The following is a 23,664-nucleotide window of genomic DNA, read 5'->3' on the forward strand; positions in this document are numbered from 1 at the left end:
CACGTGCTTCTCTGCAATTCAGGGGGCCTGCTGCGGGACTCCATGAGGCCTGCAGCGGACCCCTTCACAGCAGCTGAGACCACTGAGCCCCCTTGGCTACAGACCTCATAGCAGCTGCTATAGCTTCTATGGTGATCCCTACACCACTACATCTGATGCCATTTCTGTGGCTCTTGGGCAGCCTGTTATTGTAGAAACACCCAGCCCAGCTATCTGCCAAGCTGTGTTGTCTGGAGAAGGATGGACGAGCAGGAGTGAGCTACTGGGTGCGTGTGGTAGGAAATAATACCAATCAAGCATGTGTGTCCACCACGCCCAATCACTAACCAGCAGCTTCTAAGCATCGGGTGATAGCTGTATACATTTTAAAAAGGCGGTTCAAAAGAACACTTTGGACTTCTTAAGCTAAAAATGTGTATGGAAATGGAAATGTGTGTGGGCAACATACTGGTAGTTCCTATTTGAGGCATTAGGATATATAACAACTGTCCTGTTGTATGTCAGTGGCTAGAACAGAAGCTGAACCTTATCGTGACATAATGTACCATAGCTCATATAAGTATACAGCATAAATGTAATAAGAACTGTCAGGTTGTGTCCTAACACATGGTACCCAATAGAACAATGCATGCAGCAGTTATAAATCCATGTGACACATGCATTTTCCCCACAAGAATGCTTCAATAAACATAAACTTGCTCACTTCTTTTTAATGAAGTGTCCTGAACAAGACATGCGAGGAATAACAAAGCACCATAAATGCAGCATGCATACAACCCAAACACCAGGACAATAATGGTGTATTATTGGCAATGCGCTAACAGCCAGTTCAGAAAGGATGTTCTCTTATTTAAATATCTGAATACTCATGACTGATTTGTTCTGCTTCAGTATGATGAAGGCCTAAAAGCCAACGGTCAGTGAATTCTTGTTTCTATTAGTTTCTATTAGTAGCAGCAACATCCCTCAGCAAGCAAGCAAGCAAGCGGCATCAGCAGGTGCCTCAGATCCCAGCATACCCTGATGGCTTGTTGCCTGAAGGGAAAGCCGAGATGATATCTGTGGTCACTCAAAAGCTGAGGAATGCACTAACTGCCCAAGCACCATCACAGAAATTCACTGTAATAAACCAATCTATTAGCATTGACATAGCAGGAAATTCATAGTGTTTTTATAATTAGCTATCAGTCACCAAGTCTGGGAAATGTGCACATGTAATCTCACAAGAGACTATCAGTGTTGGTTTGTAATATTTAGTGTAATTCTAACTAGAAACCTTGTGTTTCTTCAGAAAGTTGGGTCTGACCAACCCACAGCAGCTAGAGAGTGCTGTTTATGTAGGCCCTAGCTGCTCTTGCTGGTCACAGCACTGTGTAGGAAGCCAGTTTGTGTAGGACTTCTCCATAAGGCCCGATTCACATTAGCGTTTTTCTGCGGAGCCGGCCGTAAGGATCCGGCCATCAGGATCAGGAAATAATGTCAGTTTTTACAGCCAGTGTGCTGTAAACTGTCAGTTTTCTATTTGTTATTATGTAGCTGCAAAACCTTCCATGTCCGTTCTGCTGAGCAAAGCGGTCCGGAAAATTGGGTCCTGCGGCATTTTTTCGTCCGCTCAGCGTAACGGATCACAGAACCGTACGGCAGGTTCCATTGGCAAACGCTAATGTGAACAGGGCCTTAGTGTGAATGAAGAGATGTACACAATACACAGTAACTTGCTAGTGAGCTCCCCAGGAGCTGAAGGAAGCAGCCCGAATACATATACCTCACTCTAGCTGCTGTGTACTTTTAGGCCCCAATGCTGGATCAAACACACCGTTCCCAGGAACAGGTGCTGTTGTAGGCTGACAAGCTGAGGGAAAGCCGTTTCAGGAGAATGTGAAAGAACAGGAAAGGAAAAGAACTCTCAGAGAAAGAAAGCTTGCATCTGCTTTTCAAACAGATTATGAACAGTTCTTGCTTAAAGTTAAACTCTACTCAAAACTTTCTTTTTTGTAATTTTAAAGGACACCTAAAGTGAGAGGAATTCGGAGGGTGCCATATTTATTTACTTTTAAACAATACCAGTTGCCTGGTGTCCTACTGATCTTTCATGCATCAGTAGTGTCTGAATCGCCCGCCTGAAAAAACATGCAGCAAATACAGTCAAACTTTAGTCAAACATCTGATCTGCATGCTTGTTCAGCGGCTATGGCTAAAAGCATTAGAGGCAGAGAGAGGATCAACTGGGCAGCCAGGCAACATGCATTGTTTAAAATATATAAATATGGCAGCCTCCATATCCTCACGTCAGGTGTCCTTTAAACAGAAGTTGGGGTTAAAGGTCCCTTATTTTTACATACGTATCCAAGCAGTTTTATTTTTTAAAGGTTCGTACACACACTAGATAAGAGTCAACAGAGACAGCCAATAAAGACAGCTTTGGCCAATGAATGCTCAGCTAGCGTGTGTACAGTGATTGCCCAACATGGCTTATGGATCCCGCATGACGGATCCTTGCTGACACCAAAGCAGTCCCATTGGCATGGTTTTTGCCATCCTCCCGGACAGCAGGAAGTCGAACCCTTGTGCGCCACTCGTCATCCCCAGCCCCTTTCCCTAGCGACAGAATGCTCGTTCTGCGTCTGTACAGCATAAGGCCCTGAATTGTCACCCATTTCTGATAGGTGATAATTATTGCATGTGTGTACTTAGTTTTATGTCCTGAAACTGGCATAATCGTGACACCTGTAGCAAGGTCATGGGGTCTGTTAGCTTTTTATTGCGGTTATCCATGTTTTAGAGGCTTCTCTTCTCTCCCTGTCAAGGTTATGTACCAGAATAGAAAAAGAAGAGAAATGTTTAGAATGGAGACCCCACAGCAATACAAATCTGTCAGAGGTTTTACCCATGCTCCATTTCATCTACAGGCAAAACTAAAAAAAACTGACAGCAGGGCTAGTGCTGCAGGTAAAGCACTGTCCGGCCTGTCTTACCTGGCAGAATAGCCATTTTCCATAGTGCAGTGGCTATGCAGTCTGGTCCCGCCCCCCTCACCACCAGTCTCACACCGTGGAGCTCAGACCATAGCTTTTTTTCTGGTACCTGCCTATTTTAGCTTCTACCAACCTACAGTAGGAAGCTCATGTGCATACATGCACCACTCATTCATTGAGGCAAGACACACAGGTGAGTGCTACGGTTACAGCACTAACCCTACTGTCAGTATTTGCTTTACATTGGGCTTTCCAAAAAGTTTTTGAGTAGCACTTTAAAAAAATATTAAATGCTGTCTCGATGGCAACAACATACACCATTACTGAAATAGATTTAATTACATAATACCATTATGTCAACAGAATTATAAACTAGTGCAGAGCACACATTTTTCTGACACCTAACAGATGTCCATACGTAACGTTAAATCTGTTAGCATCCAACTGGTGATACTGCTTATTCCATTGGACCAGAATGCTGTCAGCTATAACAAACTAGTTGATAATAACCAGTGAAGCACATGAGTTGCAGATATCAAAATTATTACATAGCAGATCTTTCTACCCTGTCCACAAGCCAGCCAGCCTGGTCATTATATAATGGATTATAGTATAATAGAAGCACAGTGCCACAAGCGGGGGAGGGGCAGCAAGCTGTGCAATTGAATGGTAAGAGCACATTCTTAGCTACATTCAGGATTTGTGTCAGTCAGCTGGCCTTAGGTCTTGAGGAAAGTACAAGCACACTACCCTAAATTCCTCATACTCTAAAGCTCACCCTCCCTTTACTGCAACCACAAGCAAAGCTCAATTCATAGCATTGTCCTTGAAGGGAAACTGAAAGAACCTGCATTTTAGCCAAAGGGGGCATATGAAGCCAGAGCTATTCCACAGAAGCCCCAGAGAACAAGAGCATTCATCAGTGGAGTACTGGAGACTAGGGAAGGGGGGAGGGTAAGCTAGGATGAAGAGAAGCCAAGAGCCAGAGACCATTGTAGAGGCATTATCAAGAGAGGATCTCCAGCCAAACAAGCTGAGGCCCTGATCTGGCTATAGATTTGCTGATTAACAAAAATATATCTGTGAACAGAGGCAGGCTAGTCAAAGACTGGAGATATATTTCAGAGGGCACACATCTTTTTTAAATTATAAAGAGTACAAAACATTTTCCGTAAAGGCAAACACAGTAGTCTGCCGTATTATAGCAGCGTCTCAAAGTGCTTATTTATTTCACAATCATTTCATGCCATAGTAGCCAAGGTTTCCAAACAAGTATAAAAATCAGTACAAGCATAGACAGACAGCGAGTGCCATCTCCCTGCATACACCTATGCCAATAGCTGGTAACACTGCTATGAAGAGCCCGTTGAACCAACCACCATAACACCCTGCACACAGTGAATTGGCTGGCTCTGCTAGTCTCACTAGCTATGATGTACAGGCTTCAGTCAATGTTAGAGCAGGCATACACTGTCCTCAGTTCATGGATTTCTATCTCTAGTATAGCTAGGCACAACATAAGCTGTATCCTAGTTCCCAAGTGGGTAAAAGCCATGTAGATACATGTTGTGAGTAGGTGAGATCCCCACACTCCGGTCACTTCATCCGCCGCCAATGCACTGTGGAAATCTCAGGCTGTTATACTCATGGTCATATAAGTTGCTTTAAAATTTCCAGCCATGTCACGCAGGTTATGCAGTTATATGTGTGAGGTGTACAAGAAGCACTCACATGAGTCTAAGCCACGCCCACAGACGCATTTCGCCCCACCTCTTGGGGCTTTCTCAAGGTGGACTTTGTGCATTCATGTCTCTTCCATTTATTGGCATAGACATTCAAGCCCCGCCCCCTTTGTCCTATCAAGCTTGTGTTTGATATATTGCTATAGTCACATCCAAGCATGGATGGGGAGGGAGGGAAAGAAAGGTGAAGCACCAGCGGTGCTACGTCACAACATCACTGGCACATTCTCCCATGGCCTCCTTGTACACCCCACACATGTAACTGCAGAAAGGACTGAGCAGCTCAGTGTATAAATTTCCATAGAGATATAGATCTCTGTAAAGGGCTCAATAGGCCCTTTTTCCAGGAAAAGGTTCACCCTTTTATCTGCTGGCTGCATGGTGAACAATGCTATTTTTGTTTGTCAATCATACACTCAAATTCAACTCTAAAAGCATTTCTGAATCTGATTGGCGAGTATCAGCTCCAGTTTGTTGACACTAGCCTATAATGTATCGTATAACACTATGGAAAGTAGAACCTAAAGTAGTATTCCCAGATCAAAAATAATGATACTAGTGCATAACCCCCAGACAGATTTGTTACAGACATGTTACCTTATAACATTAAGTTTTAAGTACCTCAATTTTACACTGAAAATAGTGATCCTGGAATACTACTTTAAGTTCTGCTGTCCATATAGTGTTGTCCAAGGCAGAAGTTCTGCTGTTCTTATAGTGTTGTCCAAGGCAGTAGTGAGTTAGCGGATATGCGCTCTTTCCCCAGAACAAGATGGTGGGATTTGTCACAGTCCACTGCTGTGTGAGCCTTGAGGTGCGTACACACGCACTACGGCCGTCAGACCCTCCCGCTGGGCGGACTTTCAGGCGACAGTAGCGCGTGAGTACGCGCTGTCGGCAGACTGATAAGGCAGTTTCTGAACGATCCGCCGACAGTGCGTACACACACGCTACTGTCGCCTGAAAGTCCGTCGTTGGTGGCCGTAGTGCATGTGTACGCTCCTTTAGTCAGGCTAAACTATGGGTAGACAGCACCACTAATTGACTACCCATTTACACAGTAACATGAAAAAGCCATGAGGAAGAAACCAAATATCTGTTATGTATATGCTAAAGATATTGCTGCTGCAGAATGTTCCATATGATAATATACATAATAGTCTCATAAGCTAGATATGCTCTTTAAATTAGTGTGTTTTGCCTACATAAGGATTCCGTGCTCTCCAGTAGAAAATTAGACATAAGAATACATACCTTCAGTAAGTCAGATATTGTTATTATACCTATCAAATAGGAATATGAGAGAACTCTGGTCATGAGGGGCTTTGTAAACATACCTGTTACATTTATGGGCACCACATCAGTCTGTATAGCCTGGGCCTCTTGGCGCATCTTTTCCTCTGGCGTGGGAAGGGGCAGTGACTTGGTCCAGTTGGTGTGTGTGTCAGAGAACTCATGGGACACAGGGGTCTTGGGTCTCTTCCCACTCAGAAGCCTTTCTTCTTCACTTGAAGACACTGAAAACTGAAAGAAAAGATACTTGTATTAGTTCCACCATCAAAATGAAGGAAAACTGGTGAGCTGAAACAGGAATCTCAAGACAAGGGATTCCTCAAATTCTTAACCTCCTTATCGGTAACCCAGAGTCAGGCTCGGGACAGAAATCCGCAGCTCAGATTGGTAATCCTGAATTGGATTCATCGGAAATGTGGAATGTGTAGGGCTGCCACAGAGCTATCTAGCAGTATGATTTTTAGGGTCTAAAAGCTTGTGAAAAAAATGCACTGCTTTTGGACAATAAAATCTGGAAATAATCATATTGCCAGCGAGGTAATTAAAAAAACAAAGCAGAACAGTTTGCTAACAGCAGCAAATCAACTGCTCTCATATTTTCACTAGATAATAGAACTGTATCTACTACTGCCCACACATTTACAGTGTGCTCTAAAGAAAGGCCTCACGGAGCTCCAGAGATGCACACAGAAAATGGTGAATGCCTAGACACCATTACTAATGTAATGTACTAATGTATCTAATAATCTACTGTATATATAAAGCAAAGCATGATGTGAAGGGATTTTACATACAAATTATCTACTGATAGTCAAGACTTCTATCTTCCTGACGTAAATAAGATGTACTCAATCCCTGAATTAACATGACTAAAGAAATTTTCAAATCAAAACCTTGGACAATTGGTACAGATCTCAAACATTGAGCTTTATAGTTGACATCCTAAAATGGATGAGGGCTTAAAGGGAACCTAAACTGAGAAGGATATGGATTTTTCCTTTTAAAATAATACCAGTTGCCCGACTCTTCTGCAGATCCTGTGTCTCTAATACTTTTAGCCACAGCGCCTCAACAATCATGCAGATCAGGTGCTCTGACTGAAGTCAGACTGGATTAGCTGCATGCTTGTTTCAGGTGTGTGATTCAGCCTCTACTGCAGACAAAGATCAGCCAGACTGGCAGGCAACTGATATGGTTTAAAAGGAAACTTCCATATCCCTCTCAGTTTAGGTTCCCTTTAAACGACTGATATGAAGAGACTTTAGCTCATAGTCCTCGTCACTTAAGGCAAGGGCCTACACCTGCCTCCATTCATCATCAGTTGCCAAAGTACTAGCAGAGTTATACAGCCACAGCTCACAGGGTATGTCATGGAAATGTGTACTTTATCCAAAAGCATGGGGGGAAAGGATTGGGAGCAGCAAGGAGAGGCAAGAGAGAGACTCTATAGGTTGGTTATATCGTTAGCAGTGCAAAGCTTAAATGTTGTGGAGGGGAGAGAGATATCAGATTGGATCTCTACTGAAATCCACTCTAAACATGGAGTGAGGCATTTGGCAATATGGTATATCATTACTTTTATGTACACATCAATTGTTTATCACATCTATATAGTGTCTACCTAATGGGCTTCAATCACAGGAGTTTTGACATGTTTGCAGTGTATTTTCAGAGACTGTGAGCTGGTCCTTGATGCACTGCCCCAGCTTACAGTGAGAATATAACTGTATAAGGCCCCGTTCACACTTGCGTTTTGGCAAGTAAACGGACCGGATCCTGATTGGATCAGAACCTGATCAGAACCGTACGGTTCCGATCCGGATCCGACCCGTTTGCATCAGGCATGCATCAGGCTGCCATCCGGATCCGTGGGCAAAAAATAGTGAAATTTAAATTAAAAAATGTTGGGGTCAGCAGAAGGTGCACGTGGTGCACCTGTAGAATCAGGTTCCTCCGCTGTAGGCCTCACCTCCACCTCCGACATTCTGCCAAACAGCTCCAGCACGTCTGTCACTGCTGCTCCACTCCAGACATGCTTGGCCCATGTGTCCCCATCCGAAATGGCCGCTTGGATACGCATAGGAAGTGGGGTAGAACATCAGGTTTTTGTAGGCAGTGTGTTCTGTGCCTTCCGTTTCCCATTGGTTTCTGTGTTCCGGATGGTGCTGTCAGGCTCAGGTCCGGCTCCGGTCCAGGTGCGTGGGCCGGAGATCCGGACCGGCTCCGTACTGTACGGAACGGACACGTGTGAACGTCCGCATAGACTTTGCATTGCTATGCGGAACGTACGTTCCGTTTGTACAGTATACGGTCCGGATCAGATCAGGAAAATCCGGACAGGGAACGCTAATGTGAACCGGGCCTAACACTGCCATGGTGAATGGATTGTGCACTTCCTGAAAGCATTGTTTGTTCATTAGAAATGCTTCATGCCGGTGTTTCTTAAATCAAAAAAAGTACATGTCCTATCTATTGCCTAGTACACACCGTCAAATTTTCTGTTAGATTTTTGAGTTAGATTATTTTCTGTAGAGAGTGGTCATTATCTCTGGTGCATTGTCTTGTGGTTGTCTCCTGCTGAGTAGAACAATGCCTAATTGCTAGGCAGATAGATGGTTAAGCTGGCCACTAACAGTCCAATTTCTTGCGAAAAATCGTTCGAGCGATCAGAAATTCTGATCGGATTGGTTGTAAATAATCTCCATTGGTGGACACAATCGATTATGAACAAGTGAAAAAAATGTCGCCAGAATGAATTTTCGTCGAACGAAAATTTGGATTTTCTTGGTGGTCGTGATAGATAGACAAGACAAGACAAATAACATTTATATTGCGCTTTTCTCCTTGCGGACTCAAAGCGCCAGAGCAGAGCAGCAGCCACTAGGGTGCGCTCTATTGGCAGTAGCAGTGTAAGGGAGACTTGCCAAAGGTCTCCTACTGAATTAGTGCTGGCTTACTGAACAGGCAGAGCCGAGATTCGAACCCTGGTCTCCTGTGTCAGAGGCAGAGCCCTTAACCATTACACCATCAGCCAACTGATAGATAGATAGGAAGCAATGATTGGTTAGTTGATGGTGTAGTGAACGATTTTTCGTCCGATCAGAATTTCTGATCGCTCGAACAATTTTTCGCTAGAAATTGGACCGTTAGTGGCCAGCTTAAAATAGATCATTTCCAAAATGTTGGAAATGATCCATCTGGCAGGTAAAGGTGCGTACACACGCACTACTATAAGGAACGACGGGTCCGCTCAGCGGATCGCTCAGAAACAACCTTATCAGTCTGCAGACAAACTGTACACACGCTCTACTATTGCTGGAACGCCCGCCCAGCGGGAGGGTCCGACGGACCCGTCGTTCCTGCAAATAAAGCTTGTGTACGCACCTTAAATCTAACAGAAAATTGTATGGTGTGGTACACACTAGGTACTAGCATTAGATTAATGCATGTAAAACATGACAAAACTATAAGGTACATTTTGTAGCTTCAAGCCTTGAAGGCTGCAAAAAGCCTGTGGAGATGCACTCTAACAATGCAAGTATTCCAGATGTGTTCACATAGGCAGTGACTGATACTATAAACTAGGGTGCAGAGCCGGGACAAGATCCTCCAGCACCCAAGCCTGGGACACCAAAGAGCGCCCCTCCATCCATTCCACCCCAGCCGTCACACACTAATTGCTATTAGACCAAGAGGTGCCCCAGGGCCCCCCAACAGCTTAATCTCTTGTTATCTGGCTTGCAGTCAGTGCCATGTATCCCCTTTTTTTTATTTCTCTCTGTTTAAAACACAATAGGGGAATGGTAGCTGAGTGAGTTGTGCGCCCCCTCCTACACTGTGCCCTGAGGCTGGAGCCTCTCTCGCCTCTGCCTCGGCCCTGCTAGGGTGTATGCAGTTTGCACTCGCCACTTGCAATCTCATTCCACATATGTACAGAACACTGGCACAGGAGGGCATGGGTTCCATTCACTTCTATAGAAACAGGCGGCAGTATATGTATAATGTTGATCTGTGCTGCACATCAGTGAACATATTTGCAAGTAACTGAGGCTGTGTATTTATAGTTGAGGTTGGCAGCCCTAAGCATGCAATGCTAAATACATGGGAAAGATTCACCCAGGAGCATGTAGCTCTGCCCAGTACCTGAGCCTAGAACAAAGGGAATTGATGCTGTCACGCTATCCTTGCTGCATACAACATATTAGGGAGTACAGAAAACTATAGGAAAATGTAGACTTCATATCGTAGTCTATTAAAGTACACCTGTGGCTTAGCTATAACATCCTCTAAACTCCCCACCATGGATAGCTATGCTGATTAAGTGCTTACATTCCAGATCAGCATTCACATTACAGGTGAAGTATTGAGGTGGTATTATAGCTAAAGCAAGTAGCACTGTAAAGAGGAAGTCCGTACTGGCTACCTCATGACATGTCCACTTGTATCCATAGTAATAAAAGAAATCAATATGCTCTGTGATGTTCGGTATGAAGACATGTTCTGTTACTAGCATTGTGTGGAGTCCTCTGGCACTCAAAGCTGTTCCACCATTTGCTTATTAGCTGTGATCACACATCTTGGCTTCCATCAAGCGCAGATGGTGTTAGGATGAGAGAGGCCGGACACAGACACCTTTTGTCAATTATTACTCAATGCTTTTAAGGAATTGTGTTGCATATTCTATTCTATCTCATACATGGTAGGAATAATAAGATAAGTGAATATAGACACACACAGGCCAGTGCCTGACCAATACGATTTGTATAACTGCTATGAGCCCCATTTCTGAAATGAGGATACAGACAATTTCATGCTGGTTTACAATCAAGGCATACAAGAAAAACTCTGCGATGAGGACACTAGGCATTACACATTTTTATTACTCTTGCTTTATATTAATTCTGCTTTTGTTATATTAGAACAGCTCACAATACACTCTGTAAACGTAAAAATTGCATATATGCGCAAGTGCATTCGCATGCAGATTTATCTTCTGAAATATTACATGCGAAGCACATGCTTCTACTGAAAACTAAAGTTGACTAATTATTTTGGTTGCCTGACTGAAATCTCCCAATTTAATCAAAGTATCGATAAACTTTTTTTTGTGGATAGAAGGGTAGAGCTGGCCAAAAATATACACAAGGTATGGTGGATGACTGATTGGATCAAACTGCCACTATGTGGATTTGTACTGCATCTAGCAATGTGGAACAGGATCAGCTTCTTAGCGCAACTGGTCAGATCTGATCATCATAGATCTGTATGCAGCTTATTACAGAATTATTCTCAAGATTTCATCACATGCAGGATCTCTGCATGAACTGGTTCAGGATTTATTGCAAGCCCTGGCACCAGGGTAGACTGTGCAGCAGCATAATAAACTACTAGTTCATTGCGTTTCAACAAAAAACAATTATAAAATGCTGCTTTAGAAGTATGTATTACATTATTATCGCATCTAAAATACTACAAGCATAGCACTATTCCTAGATCAAGCTCAAGACTGACCTAGAGGTGCATATAATGTGCACCATCAGCATTAGCTGAGTGACTGGATGTTGCTTCTTCCTGTAACACAATCCAGTGACAGGGTATGTATCCTATAACCACAACTACCATGATAGAGCCTCATTATTCTTAGCTTTTGACAACTAATAGGATTCAGTTTTAACTGGTCATTTTAAATTGAAGTCTCTCTTTTAAGTGCTTCGGTTAATCTGGTCCATAAAGCTAGAATTTGTGAACGGTTTCTAGCGAAAAAAAAAAAAAATATATATTTTGCATTGTGCGTTATAATAAAGGGACATATGCATTTTAAGTTTACAGATCATAGCGGTTACAGATAACTGAACAGCATCATAAAGGCACAGTTAGTCACAGAGCCTGTGGCCCTTTACTGCCCTTCCTAGAATACCATTGTACAGAAGCAAGCAGGGCCAAATTTCTGCAACGGCCACAAAGGCCCGGGCCTTAGGCGGCTGCTGCTGAAGGGGGTGGCTAAACATGGAAGAGGTGTTGCAAAACATGGAAAAGGAGACAGCGGATGGAAAGGGGAGGCTTCACATAGCAAGTAAGACATGGAAAAGGTGTTTCTGTCCAAGGGAGGTAGAGTGGCTGCTGTACAAGGTTATTACTCCTGGAAGAGGAAGCTACATACTGAAAGGGATAGCAATGCTGCATAAGGAAGTGGAGCCCAAATAAAGTTGGCCTAGGGGCGGAAAAAGTAGGAATCCGGCCTTGGAAGCATGATATTTAGTTTCGTAACTGTGGACATCTGCATTTCAGCCTATGTACAACAGACAGCATCACAGAATGACAAAGCAAAGTAGAGGTCACAGTCTGTTCCCCACTAATGCTTACAGAAGGCATCTATGTATAAAAAGGACCACTAAACCTAAAATACACAGAGCTGACCTGAATTCACCACAATCAGTGGCACATGCTACATCCTTTTCACAGTTAATGTGCAGTAAGGCCTAGTGCACACCAGAGCGATTCTGCTGCGGTTTGCGATCCGCTTGCGGGTGCGGATCCGCTAGGGTAATGTATTTCAATGGGCTGGTGCATACCAGAGCGGGAGGCGTTTTGCAGAAACGCATACTCCCGGGCTGCTGCAGATTTTGGATTGCGGATGCGTTTCTGCCTCAATGTTAAGTATAGGAAAACCGCAAACCGCTCTGAAAAACGGCACTTCAGAGCGGTTTGCCAGGCGTTTTTTGTTACAGTAGCTTTTCAGTAACAGCTTTACTGTAACAATACATGAAATCTACTACACCAAAACCGCAAAATGCTAGCTGAAACGCTACAGAAAAAAGAAGAAAAAGCGTTTCAAAATCTGCTAGCATTTTGCGGATCTGCTAGCGGTTTTTGGTGTGCACCAGGCCTGAAAGGACCTTTTCCTGAGTGAAAAGGGAATGATTTATATTGCACACATGCTAGAAAATCTTTACAACCTGTAGCAAACACTGCGCTTAGCATAAGATTATTACCAGAGAGCTGTACTGAGCACCCTGTACTGCTGGGCACCATAGCAGTCCCATGACCTGGTATCTCTGACACTTGTTTCAAACTTTTTGCAATAACGTATGGCTAGGCATAGCATAAGACTGCATATGTATTTTTCAGTTATTGTACCCTCTTAGGGCCCATGCACACTGTATGTGCTGCTGTCAGTCATGACGCACTGCACATAGTATGCAATCCGCATGGTGACAAGAAAAAAAAAAAACACACTTTCATGTTACCATTCACAGCACAGCTCTTCATTCCCACGTGGTGCAATGTAACGTGGTCGGGAAAATTTTATTGGAGGACGCACGTATTTTCCTGTAGGGTTCTACTGAGCTGCGGCTGCCAACACCTGCGATACAACGCACTGTGAAAAGCATACCGTGAGTCGGGAATGCATGCATGAAATCACACACACATGCATGCATTGTTCGGTGTGAATGAGCCCTTACCTACAGTATTCTTACAAGGATTTTTTTCTGACCAGCTTAATTTTTATTTTGGGGTTAGTGGCCCTTTAGATTGTCATTTATACTGAGTGGGAATGCTAACTATAATGGAAGGGTTGCAGATTTTCTAAGTCTAGGTAACTGGCACCCATGTGACTGGGTGTGTCTATGCTACTACTACTGCCTGTGTACCTTAATGTTCCAGGGCACCAAGCAACAGCAGGCACTATGGCAACACTGACAGATGCATCCTAACACATTAGACTGTGCAGAGAAGAGAGAGAATGAGTCAAAGCATGCCAGACACTGTATATAAAGCATCAAATATTCAGTGTGTGAACACCAAGCAACTGATCATACGGTCTACAGAATAACTAATTAGGTAAAGCTATACTTTAATTCTGCTATCATGTGTCATTTATCAGACTGTATGGTGAGTAAGGTTTTACGGTAATTTTTTCACCTCCAACAACACTATAGCAGGCTGGGATCTAGTGGCTTGTCTAAAGCAATAGCTTTTCCAGGCTTTCCATGTTATACTTCATTAGGGTGTTACAGCTGCATAACCAATAAACACCAGAAATAGCAATTGTGCTCTAGTTCATAATGAAACAGAAAGACACCCTGCTGCGGTTCATCCCTTCTCAGGTTCATTCAATTCATGGAGTTAATTCTGCCACCAATGAATCTCTAGTTACAGGTCTTGCTATATACTTGCCTGACATTCTCTTGTCACCAGCTAAACGCAGAGCTTCAATCAGGTGGCCCAACAAAACAACGTCTCATAATGTTTCCCATAAACTAGTATGCTATCTTCCTGCCCTAATGTCCAAGATGCTGTCCTATACAGAGCTCTGCGCATCACACAGGTGCTCCAGCATGTCACAGCATTAAAACACTTTAGACTTCCCCAATGAAAATACAACAAGCTCAACTTAAACCCATGATGATGGATTCATGAAGTTCACAAAGGTAATTTCAGTGCACAGGGCAGCACAGTGCAGTGTTGGCTAGGAAACAAGAATACTTTTAGCTATGCTCCTCCACAATCCAATGTTTTCAGTTCTTGGGCAAGCAGGATAGGTTCATATTGGCCCAGGTCAAACACAAAAATTAGAACTTTGACCAAAAAAGAATAGGCACATTTTTCAAATACCACTACTTATTTCCTAAGAGCTGCTATTGTATTTGCATGTACACAATGTTCTATAAACATAGGCATGTTACATTTACATTTTCCAACACAAAGAAACTGTAGTAACTCAATGTGTGTTAATGTCGACAAAGTGAGAGACTAGTATTACAGCAAATATTTAGCTACTGGGTAAACAAGACAATTAAATACTGGTTGAGGTACCTTTCGACTGTGTTCTTCATCATCATCTTCTTCATAGCTTGTGCAACCCATGTTGGGAGAGGAGGAGAATGTTGGTCCTTGGGAATAGTACTGAGAGCTGCGATAGCCATCCCTACGGAGCTTGTCACATTCTGCTCAACAGGTAGAGGGAACATAGCATTACTCATAGACGTCATTGTCGTGGAGTACACAATCACTATACAGTAGGCGCACAACAACTATATACGCAAGGAGGTCAACATATAGTACATATTTCAACTGAATGCTTCAGAATGTAAATGTATCACACTTTTTGAGGTGCTGTAGTAAAAATAACAATGAATAAAAAAATATTTTTACAATATTCATTTATAAATTATTTAGTCAGTGTTTGCCCATTGTAAAATCTTTCATCATCAGGTGACCTCTGCCTAATGTTTCGGAGAGTTCTTTGCACAGAGGTAGATATTGCTTTCTTTGCATATGGAGGTACAGACTAACCAGAAAGCTCATGGTGACCCAGAACTCATTGCAAATTCTTTCTGTTTTAAAGTGAACCTCTGGACTAAAAATCTACTCAGCAGAACTGAAAAAGCTTGGTGTTTCTTTAACAGTTTCACAGCATCAGAACTTTGTTTTTCTTACCAAAGCATAATTTTTAGCTGCATTTTTAGCTAAGCTCCACCCATCAAAGAATCAATTCCCTGATGCTGTGCAGAGCATGATGGGATTTCCTATGTTGTTATTCACGTTGCCTAGCAACTGGGAGAGGTGCTCAGGACACAGGACAGTTGGAACTGCTCCATGTCACCTCCTTTCAATCAAAAAGTTGGCTGCCATCATGAAATCAAACATTTGCCTGTTCTTTTAAAACAGTGTGGGTAAGAGATTACCACAAAAAAAGACAAAGTAAAGTACCACTGCGCTCAGCTGGACAGGTCTCCACACACAACCAATAATGACACCAATAAGTGCTGCTCCTCCGTTGCTTTGGGATTCAGGCAAATACACTGTAGTACAAAATAAAAAAAAAGGAGAGGAGCGCTCTCTGGTGCATTAACTTATTTAATTTTGCTATTTTGCGCAAGGTTTAAAAAGTAAAACATCATCAGATGATCTGACGAAGGCGTGGAAACGCCGAAACGCGTTATGACGTATTAGGCGCAGGGCAGCTGCCATCAACTTTCCCGTGTTTCTGACCCCGCTGGCGTTATTGGACCGTTTAGGACCACCACTACTACTGGCCATAGTGTGGGAGCGACCAGACTGGAGATTCCATCTGCAGGACATGGTGATACACAGATACACTTGTGATGAGTTTGATTTTAATGTAAATCTTGTAAGTTTTACTTTTTAAACCTTGCGCAAAATAGCAACATTAAATAAGTTAATGCGCCAGAGAGCGCTCCTCTCCTCTTTTTTTTTTATTGGGTAAGAGATTATATTACCTATCTATTTTAATTAACATAACTAATGTAACTTAATGACAGCATGTTTGCTTTCTTAAAGAGGAACTCAAGCCTAAACAAACTTGTTTTCCATTTGCAGTTGGAAAAATACATTTTCCACAACGCAACAAGGTTCACAGACAGGGAACTGTTAGGGCCACGACCCGGGTATTAAAACTGTGGGAGGGGTTTATACACAATGTCAGCCATACAGCCCCCCCCCCCCCCCCCCCCCCGATGATCTATTCGAGAAAAGGTAATGATTTCTCGTGGGAAAAGGGGGGGCCGCTACTGATTCGGTTGCAGTTCAAACTTTGGTTGAAGTTCCATTTAACAGAAAGTGCTTTAATGAATAGGCTCATTGTACCCACATACAACAATTTCCTATTGATCTATTCATAATGATCATAGTAAGTGATATGGAATACTAGTATAAGGGCTCTCACAATCTTTGCAATAATATCCTGTCTGCCAAGTCACTGATTTTGCAGTCCTTTTTACCCCGTGGCCTTCCCTTTGCCATGTTCTCTGGATAAGGTTAAGTAGTGTAATTTGTTTTCTCTCAGTTGCAGGAACTGAGCTGTCCGAGGTATGCAGGTGATCCTGCTAATGAGAAGGAAGCAAGGTTTATGTTTACAGTGTCACAACTGCTTGTGGATGCTTCATAACATTCCTGGGATGGCAGCGGAAGTAGAGCTTGAAAGGGTAATTGAGAGGTGCTAGCTGGCATAATACAAATATTCTCTATGTACAAAATAAACTACAAAACAATGGTACTCTTTGGAAAACTGTGAGATGCACTCAAATGTCAGGATTGATCTGTCAGTTCAACAAAATAAGCAACTATTGGGCTATCTAAACAACCCTTTCAGATAAGATTAGTTGGGTGTGCCACATACAGTCACATTTATGCATCACATCGCAGACTAAACGTGTAACTAGGACGTCACGCTCAGGACAATGCTCCTTCCCTGAGCCATCAACCACCTGGCCTACCCATACACAATGCCTGTTGCCAAAGAGATCAGGACTGGATCCAGGTGACAGATCGGAAGCAGAGCACTGTACAGACGCCATTGCATAATCACTTGTCTGTTGCTACAGGGAGGGGAAGAGCAGTGGATTCTGACACAGATTGTCGCTCAAAAATCTACCATGCAGCATCGTTAAGCAACCTCAGCAGACCTCGGGGGACACCTGTACACATGATAAATTGTAGGCTGACCCAGGCAGTCTGGTGTCTAGTCAGGGATTTTTGTGCAAATTCTAAAACCTAGAAGTTCTGGGATTTGCATATTGTTACTGGAAGCTGCTGCAACCTCAGCTGATTGCAAAAATACAGGATACAGTCGAATGAATGAAAATATCAGGCTGACAAATTTAAATAGTAATTAATGCATTCAATAGAAAGTTTCTTTCATTGGTGATCAATCACATTCTTCTATTTCTGCTGATCAAATTTCTGAAATTTCTGTCCAGCTTAAAGGACAACTGAAGTGAGAGGGATATGGAAGCTGCCATGTTTATTTCCTTTTACGTAATACCAGTTGCCTGGCAGCCCTGCTGATCTATTTGACTGCAGTAGTATCTGATTAACACAAGAAACAAGCATACAGCTAATCTTGTCAGATCTGACAATGTCAGAAAACACCTGATCTGCATATGCTTGTTCAGTGTCTATGGCTAAAAGTATTCGAGGAAGAAGATCAGCAGGAGAGCCTGGCAACTGGTGTTGCTTAAAACTAAATAAATATGGCAGCCCCCATATCCCTCTAGCTTCAGTTGTCCTTTAAATTAATTTCAACTCCTCCCTCTTGTCAGGTAAGTGAGCTCTAAATGATTAAGAGCTGTCCAAGTGACTGCAAATACCAGGGCTGTCGAGTCGGAGTTGAAGTTAAGAAGTCGGAGCAATTTTGGGTACCTGGAGTCGGAGGTTTCATAAACTGAGGAGTCGGATGCTTTTTGTACAAGATCCACAGCCCTGGTAAGTATTAGACTAAGGAGTCGGAGCCTTTTTGGGTACCTGGAGACGGAGTCGGTAGTTTCATAAAGTGAGGAGTCGGATGATTTTTGTACCGACTCCACAGCTCTGGAAAATATTCCATGGAATCTTTAGTCCTCACCAACATGCTGTCTTCAATGAAGACAGCATTGTTGGTGAGAGACTATAAACCAATTCCATCTACACTCTATTTTTGACATTTTAGTTCACAGCAAAACGCACAAATATATCAAGGGTGTCTATTAAACATCACTAACATGACTACAGGGAGGGGGGACTAGAGCTAGTGTAATACAACATGAGGCTGGACAGGAGCTTTAAAGCACCATGAAAACACACAACCACCAATTAAGTTTTTACTATAAGCAAAGGTGTGCAAAACACATCATACATAAGGCTCGGACCCTGCTACTTGGAAACATTATCTTTCCTTGTCCAGTTACACTAACCACCACTTTAGCTTAACACTCCTTCAGTAACCACCCATTTAAAAGCGCCCTTCCATCTTCATCTCTAGCCTAATCATTAATTACCAAAGCAAGCAACTCCCATCACCTCCAGCTACCGCCATTCCCCTTAATTATTGCATTTATTGTTTCCAGAAGGAAGAGCATTTCTGATGGATTGCCTTGTGTTACTAAACTTTATACAACTTCTTACTTTATAGAACTATCACATTCCACAGAACTTTTCATAGATCATTCAGTCCTTGTCACTGAAGATGGATAGTCACAATCTAGGGGTGATACCAGATTCACATAGAAATTCATTGTATTCATTAATTCAATGTGAAGAAATTGGATACTTATGGACAAGCATAGGATCGATTTGTTCTGATTGACTGTCCATGATTATGTATCAAGTCCTTTCTGCTTCCTGTGTTTGTAGAGTAAATGTTGCCCAGCAACTGCTGACTGACTCCTTCAGGTAACCCCAGTGGACCCTAGCAAATGCCTTCTCTGTATTAAGTTTTCCTAAAGGAAACTGTACTCATGCCCTGGGTGCTGCAAGGCAAACAGGCACACTATTTAGCCACCATACACTACACACACCTTAGAAATTCTCACAGTAACTCATGGAACCCATTTTAAATCAGCTGGATCACTATGAACTGGCTTCCTTACATTGGAACTGAAATGGGTACCTCAATATGACAGCATCAGAAATTATGTTTGTATGTTATATGGAAATAATAACGTTTCTATAAATATTAGGACATTTGTAACAAAATGTATTTTTAATCAGAAAATGCTTTAATATGTAGGTGAGAATTTGTCACTCCTCGGTTGGAGTAAAGAGCTAGATGGGGGATGGAGGGGATTTGTGCTGGGAGTGAGGGGACCTGAGGAGTGGAGGAGAGAGAGGGGAGGGGGGTAAATGATATGTATTTTGGAAATGTATGTGTTAACTTATGTGAATAAAGGACGTGGAAATGTGGAATATGAAAATTATATAATGTATTGTTTATAATAATGAATTTTGATTAATAAAGAATATTAAAAAAATAAAATCAGAAAATGCTCATCCCGGCATGAAGTTGCTGAACTCTCCGTATTCAGGCACAACAGATGCTGCGGCTACGTATCTGACTCAGCAGACACCAGCTTCATTTGCTGCATTTAGCTTCAGGGAAGGGCATTTATAGAGCAGAGAAGCTTCAGTTTTATTCATGGATAATCAAGTTATTTTAATCTGATTGTATAATGACATACAATACTTAAAGGGGAACAGTAGTGAATAAAAGGGATTTTTTTTAACAATATTCATTTATAAAAGGGTTTTCAATGGGTAAACACTGAGTAAACCTTTCCTCACTCCGATTTACATTCTGCAGCTTTGCCCCCCCCTTCCCCCCCACTTCAGGCCAGCATACATTACGCTATTACAAGGCGCAGCGTGATGCCAAAGGGGATCAAGAATAGCCCAATAACCTGACGTGACAGTGAGGGATGGGGCCAGCGCTCATCAAAGTCTCAGACTAAAGGTGGCCACACACGATACAATGAAATTATCTGATTTTACGCTAATTCAATAAAAACGATCGGATCTCCCAAAAAAATCGAAAGCTTTTTTTAATTCGACTGAAAAATCCGATCGGATTTCCCGTTTTCTTCGATTTTTATCGATCCGGAATGCCAGATATTTTTCTTCAATCTTTCTAAAGATTTTATGGTGTGTGTTAGATTGCCAATTTATTAATATACACACCCTAGCAATTTTGTCAGAGTATCCAATCCTTTTTACTGGGGAAAAATTGAACATAGGTGTGTGGTACATTGGTCAGATTTTTGAAATGTTACAATCAGTCAGAAAAATTGATTGCAATTCTTAAATTAAACAGATATTTCAAAAATTGTATAGTGTGTGGCCACCTTTAGGCAGACTCTTTGATCTAAAGAGGCTGACGCTGTGGCAGACTAGATCCGGCAACGGTACCCCTAGAGGAAGCTATGTTTTTCCTGTGTCAAACTATGTCTGAACATTGATGCTGAACTGAAAAAATACCAATGTCGGACCTAGTCCGACACAGGATCAGAAAGGTTAAATATGACAGACCCATTTAAATCTGCAGCTAATTATGATTTCACAAGGAATATAATGTCATCCAAAAATAAAATAAATAAAATTGATGGCCGTGCAACTTAAAAGGGGAAAATCGTTAGTCTTGTCTATACAGATGCAGTTAGAGGTTAGTACAGGTAAGTGGGCAGAAAACCATGACCTGCAATATCCAGGGATTGGTAACCATCCTCCGATAAGGGCAGCATGGTGGCGTAGGTGGTTAGCACTCTCTCGCTTTGCAGTGCTCAGTCTCCAGTTCCAATCCCAGCCAGGGCACTACCTGCAAGGAGTTTGTATGTTCTCCCCATGTCTGTGTGCGTTTCCTCCAGGCACTAGGATTTCCTCTCGCATCCCGAAAACATATAGATAAGTTAATTGGCAGCCCCCTAAAATTGGCCTTAGACTACAATACATACACTACACAATACATACATAGACATATGACTATGGTAGAGATTAGATTGTGAGCTCCTCTGAGGCAACAAGACAATATACTCTGTACAGCACTGCGGAAAATGTCAGCGCTACATAAATTCTAAATAATAATAATATTACATATATGTGTGCAAGCTGAGGGTTTTACCAATTGTGAAACATGATGTAGGCAGCACAACTTGCAGCAGAGAATGGTTAAATGCCGAGTCTTCCAGCCTCTTACACTGTGACACCGGCCTTGCACAGGTTTAGAAACTGCTGAATGCAGTTTACAGGCATTTAACGCAACAGTCATTGTGAACTTAGCCAAAAGGTGCATACACATGCACAAAGAGTGTCATTCGTAGGGAGTGGAACCCTTGGGTGACCTAGGGTGAGTGCTGCACAAACGTGTTGCAAGGAGGGAGTAGGAGGGACGACGTAACAGTGCACAATAGATAGCCTTCCAAAGTGAAGTATAAAAAGTGGAAAAATGTGCATGGCCAAAATGATCCGGCAATCCAGATGTCTTGGTGATGCATTCAGACAGGTGTAAACATGCTAGATACGCTACAAAGACAGACTAGCCAGATGCCTCAGCCAAGAACACGAACGTGTAATGGACTTTAAGCTACCTAAATGGCAAGGTAAGTCCTGTCTCGCACATGGCAACAAAAATGAACTTCATGCACTGTGCACCGAACTCAGTGTTAGTATTGTGATTGGCAGCCCAGAGGACAGATGACGCTTCTCATCTATTTTTCTTCCTCAGCAACACAGCAAGCTATAAAGTCTTCAGTCACAAGTAGAAATTGGCATTAGCATCCAAGTACAAATGCAAGAAGCTCTGATATGCATAGATCACTAGAATAATCATTAGGGGACTATTGGTGCTACATGTGTGGAAAGGGCCTATACATGGCATCCTCTCTGGGCAATATACACATTTGCAGAGCACAGCTTTAGGCTGCAGGTTATAATTTAGGCTGTAAGTGAGGATTACATACTCTGGAAACTAGCAATCTGTCCTAAAGCCAGGAAATGGTGCAATCCAGAGGCACATTGCATGTCTGGGCTGGAACAAGCAATGTCTTTAAAGGAACATAAATCAATAAAAGCTTCCCATTGACTCATTACCTGATGCTTTGTAGTATAAAAAGTAATTCCCATGCACAGAAGTCTGTGTCTACACAGAAATGACAAAGACTATATGAGATGAGTATATTGTCCCTTTATAGGAAAACACAAAAAACAACATAAAGACAGTTCAAAGACAAAGCACCGTTTTGTGTTATTGTAAAAACAAGAAACACATGGCTGGAGAATGAGATGCATTAGCTTTCATGTTTGCACCTGCACAGGCACAGAGTTTAGTCATTCTATCCTGTGCCTCCAGCATCCATGCTACAATCTGAAGACTCCCATTCAGGCAGGTGGAACGTAAAGGGAACCTATATCCTTTTCATTCCGTTTATTCAAAAATAATAAAGGCTTTGTACAGGCTTACAAACATGCAGGCATGCTACCTGCTTTGTAAAATGGAAGTGCAAATCGTGATCATGTCATTATCTGCCTGGAGCATGCATGTTCTCCCATGGGCTACTTCTGTGTGCTGTGGTTTCCTCCTACATACCAAAAATATACACCAAGTTGGCAGAGCCCATCTAGTTTCATGGGATCTTCCCTAGACACTTCAGTAGACTGAGACAAAGACTAAACTGCATGAAGCATTATCAGTATTGGTGCTAGAGGAATATTTACCACACATTCTACAGTGTGGACTACAAATGTGGGGAACCTAACAATCTGCCATGTGTATGATTGTTATGTGGCAGCTTTGTGAATTACATAATCTATAATTGTATTATTACTTCCAAATGACTAGTTTCCTTTTTTTTTTATAATTTGTGCATGACCACATCTTAAAGATCTTGCCATATTTGGGAAATGTTAATTGTACAGACTGAATATCGTCAGCCAAAGACCAAAGTCATCTAATGGTTTCTGACAGAATCAGATACTTCTTTAATATTTATAGGGACAGCAGATGGGTGGCATGGTGGACTAGTGGATAGTACTCTTGCCTTGCAGCTTCCCTGGTGGTTCGAATCCCAGCCAGGGCACTATCTGAGTTTGTATGCTATCCCCGTATCAGTGTGGGTTTACTTTGGGCAGTCCGATTTCCTCCCACATCCCCAAAATATGAAGATAATTATTTGGCTTCCCCCTAATTAGGCTCTAGACTACATTTGACATATGACTATGGTAGGGATTAGATTGTGAGCTTCTCTGAGTTAGTTAGTGACATATAGCGCCGACATCTTCTGCAGTGCTTTACAAATTCTAAACAATAGTAATTTCCACTGGATGACTGCTGTGAAGAGCAATGAGGCATATTTGAATGTCTTGCCCGATCATGCTTGTCTTCAGAG

The 23,664-nt window shown here is 42.4% G+C and overlaps 1 protein-coding gene across 8 annotated transcripts in view; it reads right to left on the reverse strand.

Moving 5' to 3' along the window:
- Window positions 1-23,664, reverse strand: part of NHSL1 (NHS like 1) — a 255,484-nt gene that overhangs the window by 23,693 nt on the left and 208,127 nt on the right. For 7 of the 8 annotated variants that reach the window (XM_068231670.1, XM_068231666.1, XM_068231667.1 and 4 more), the window contains exons 3-4: window positions 14,828-14,958; window positions 6,055-6,241 (exon numbers count right to left, since the gene is read on the reverse strand). In XM_068231670.1, coding sequence (XP_068087771.1) covers window positions 6,055-6,241; window positions 14,828-14,958 — 318 coding nt within the window. Of the gene's footprint in view, window positions 1-6,054; window positions 6,242-14,827; window positions 14,959-18,916; window positions 19,023-23,664 lie in introns of those variants that run through there. The other variant, XM_068231674.1, reaches the window with a different exon arrangement.

Source organism: Hyperolius riggenbachi, chromosome 4 (assembly GCF_040937935.1).
Source record: "Hyperolius riggenbachi isolate aHypRig1 chromosome 4, aHypRig1.pri, whole genome shotgun sequence".
Taxonomy (NCBI): domain Eukaryota; kingdom Metazoa; phylum Chordata; class Amphibia; order Anura; family Hyperoliidae; genus Hyperolius; species Hyperolius riggenbachi.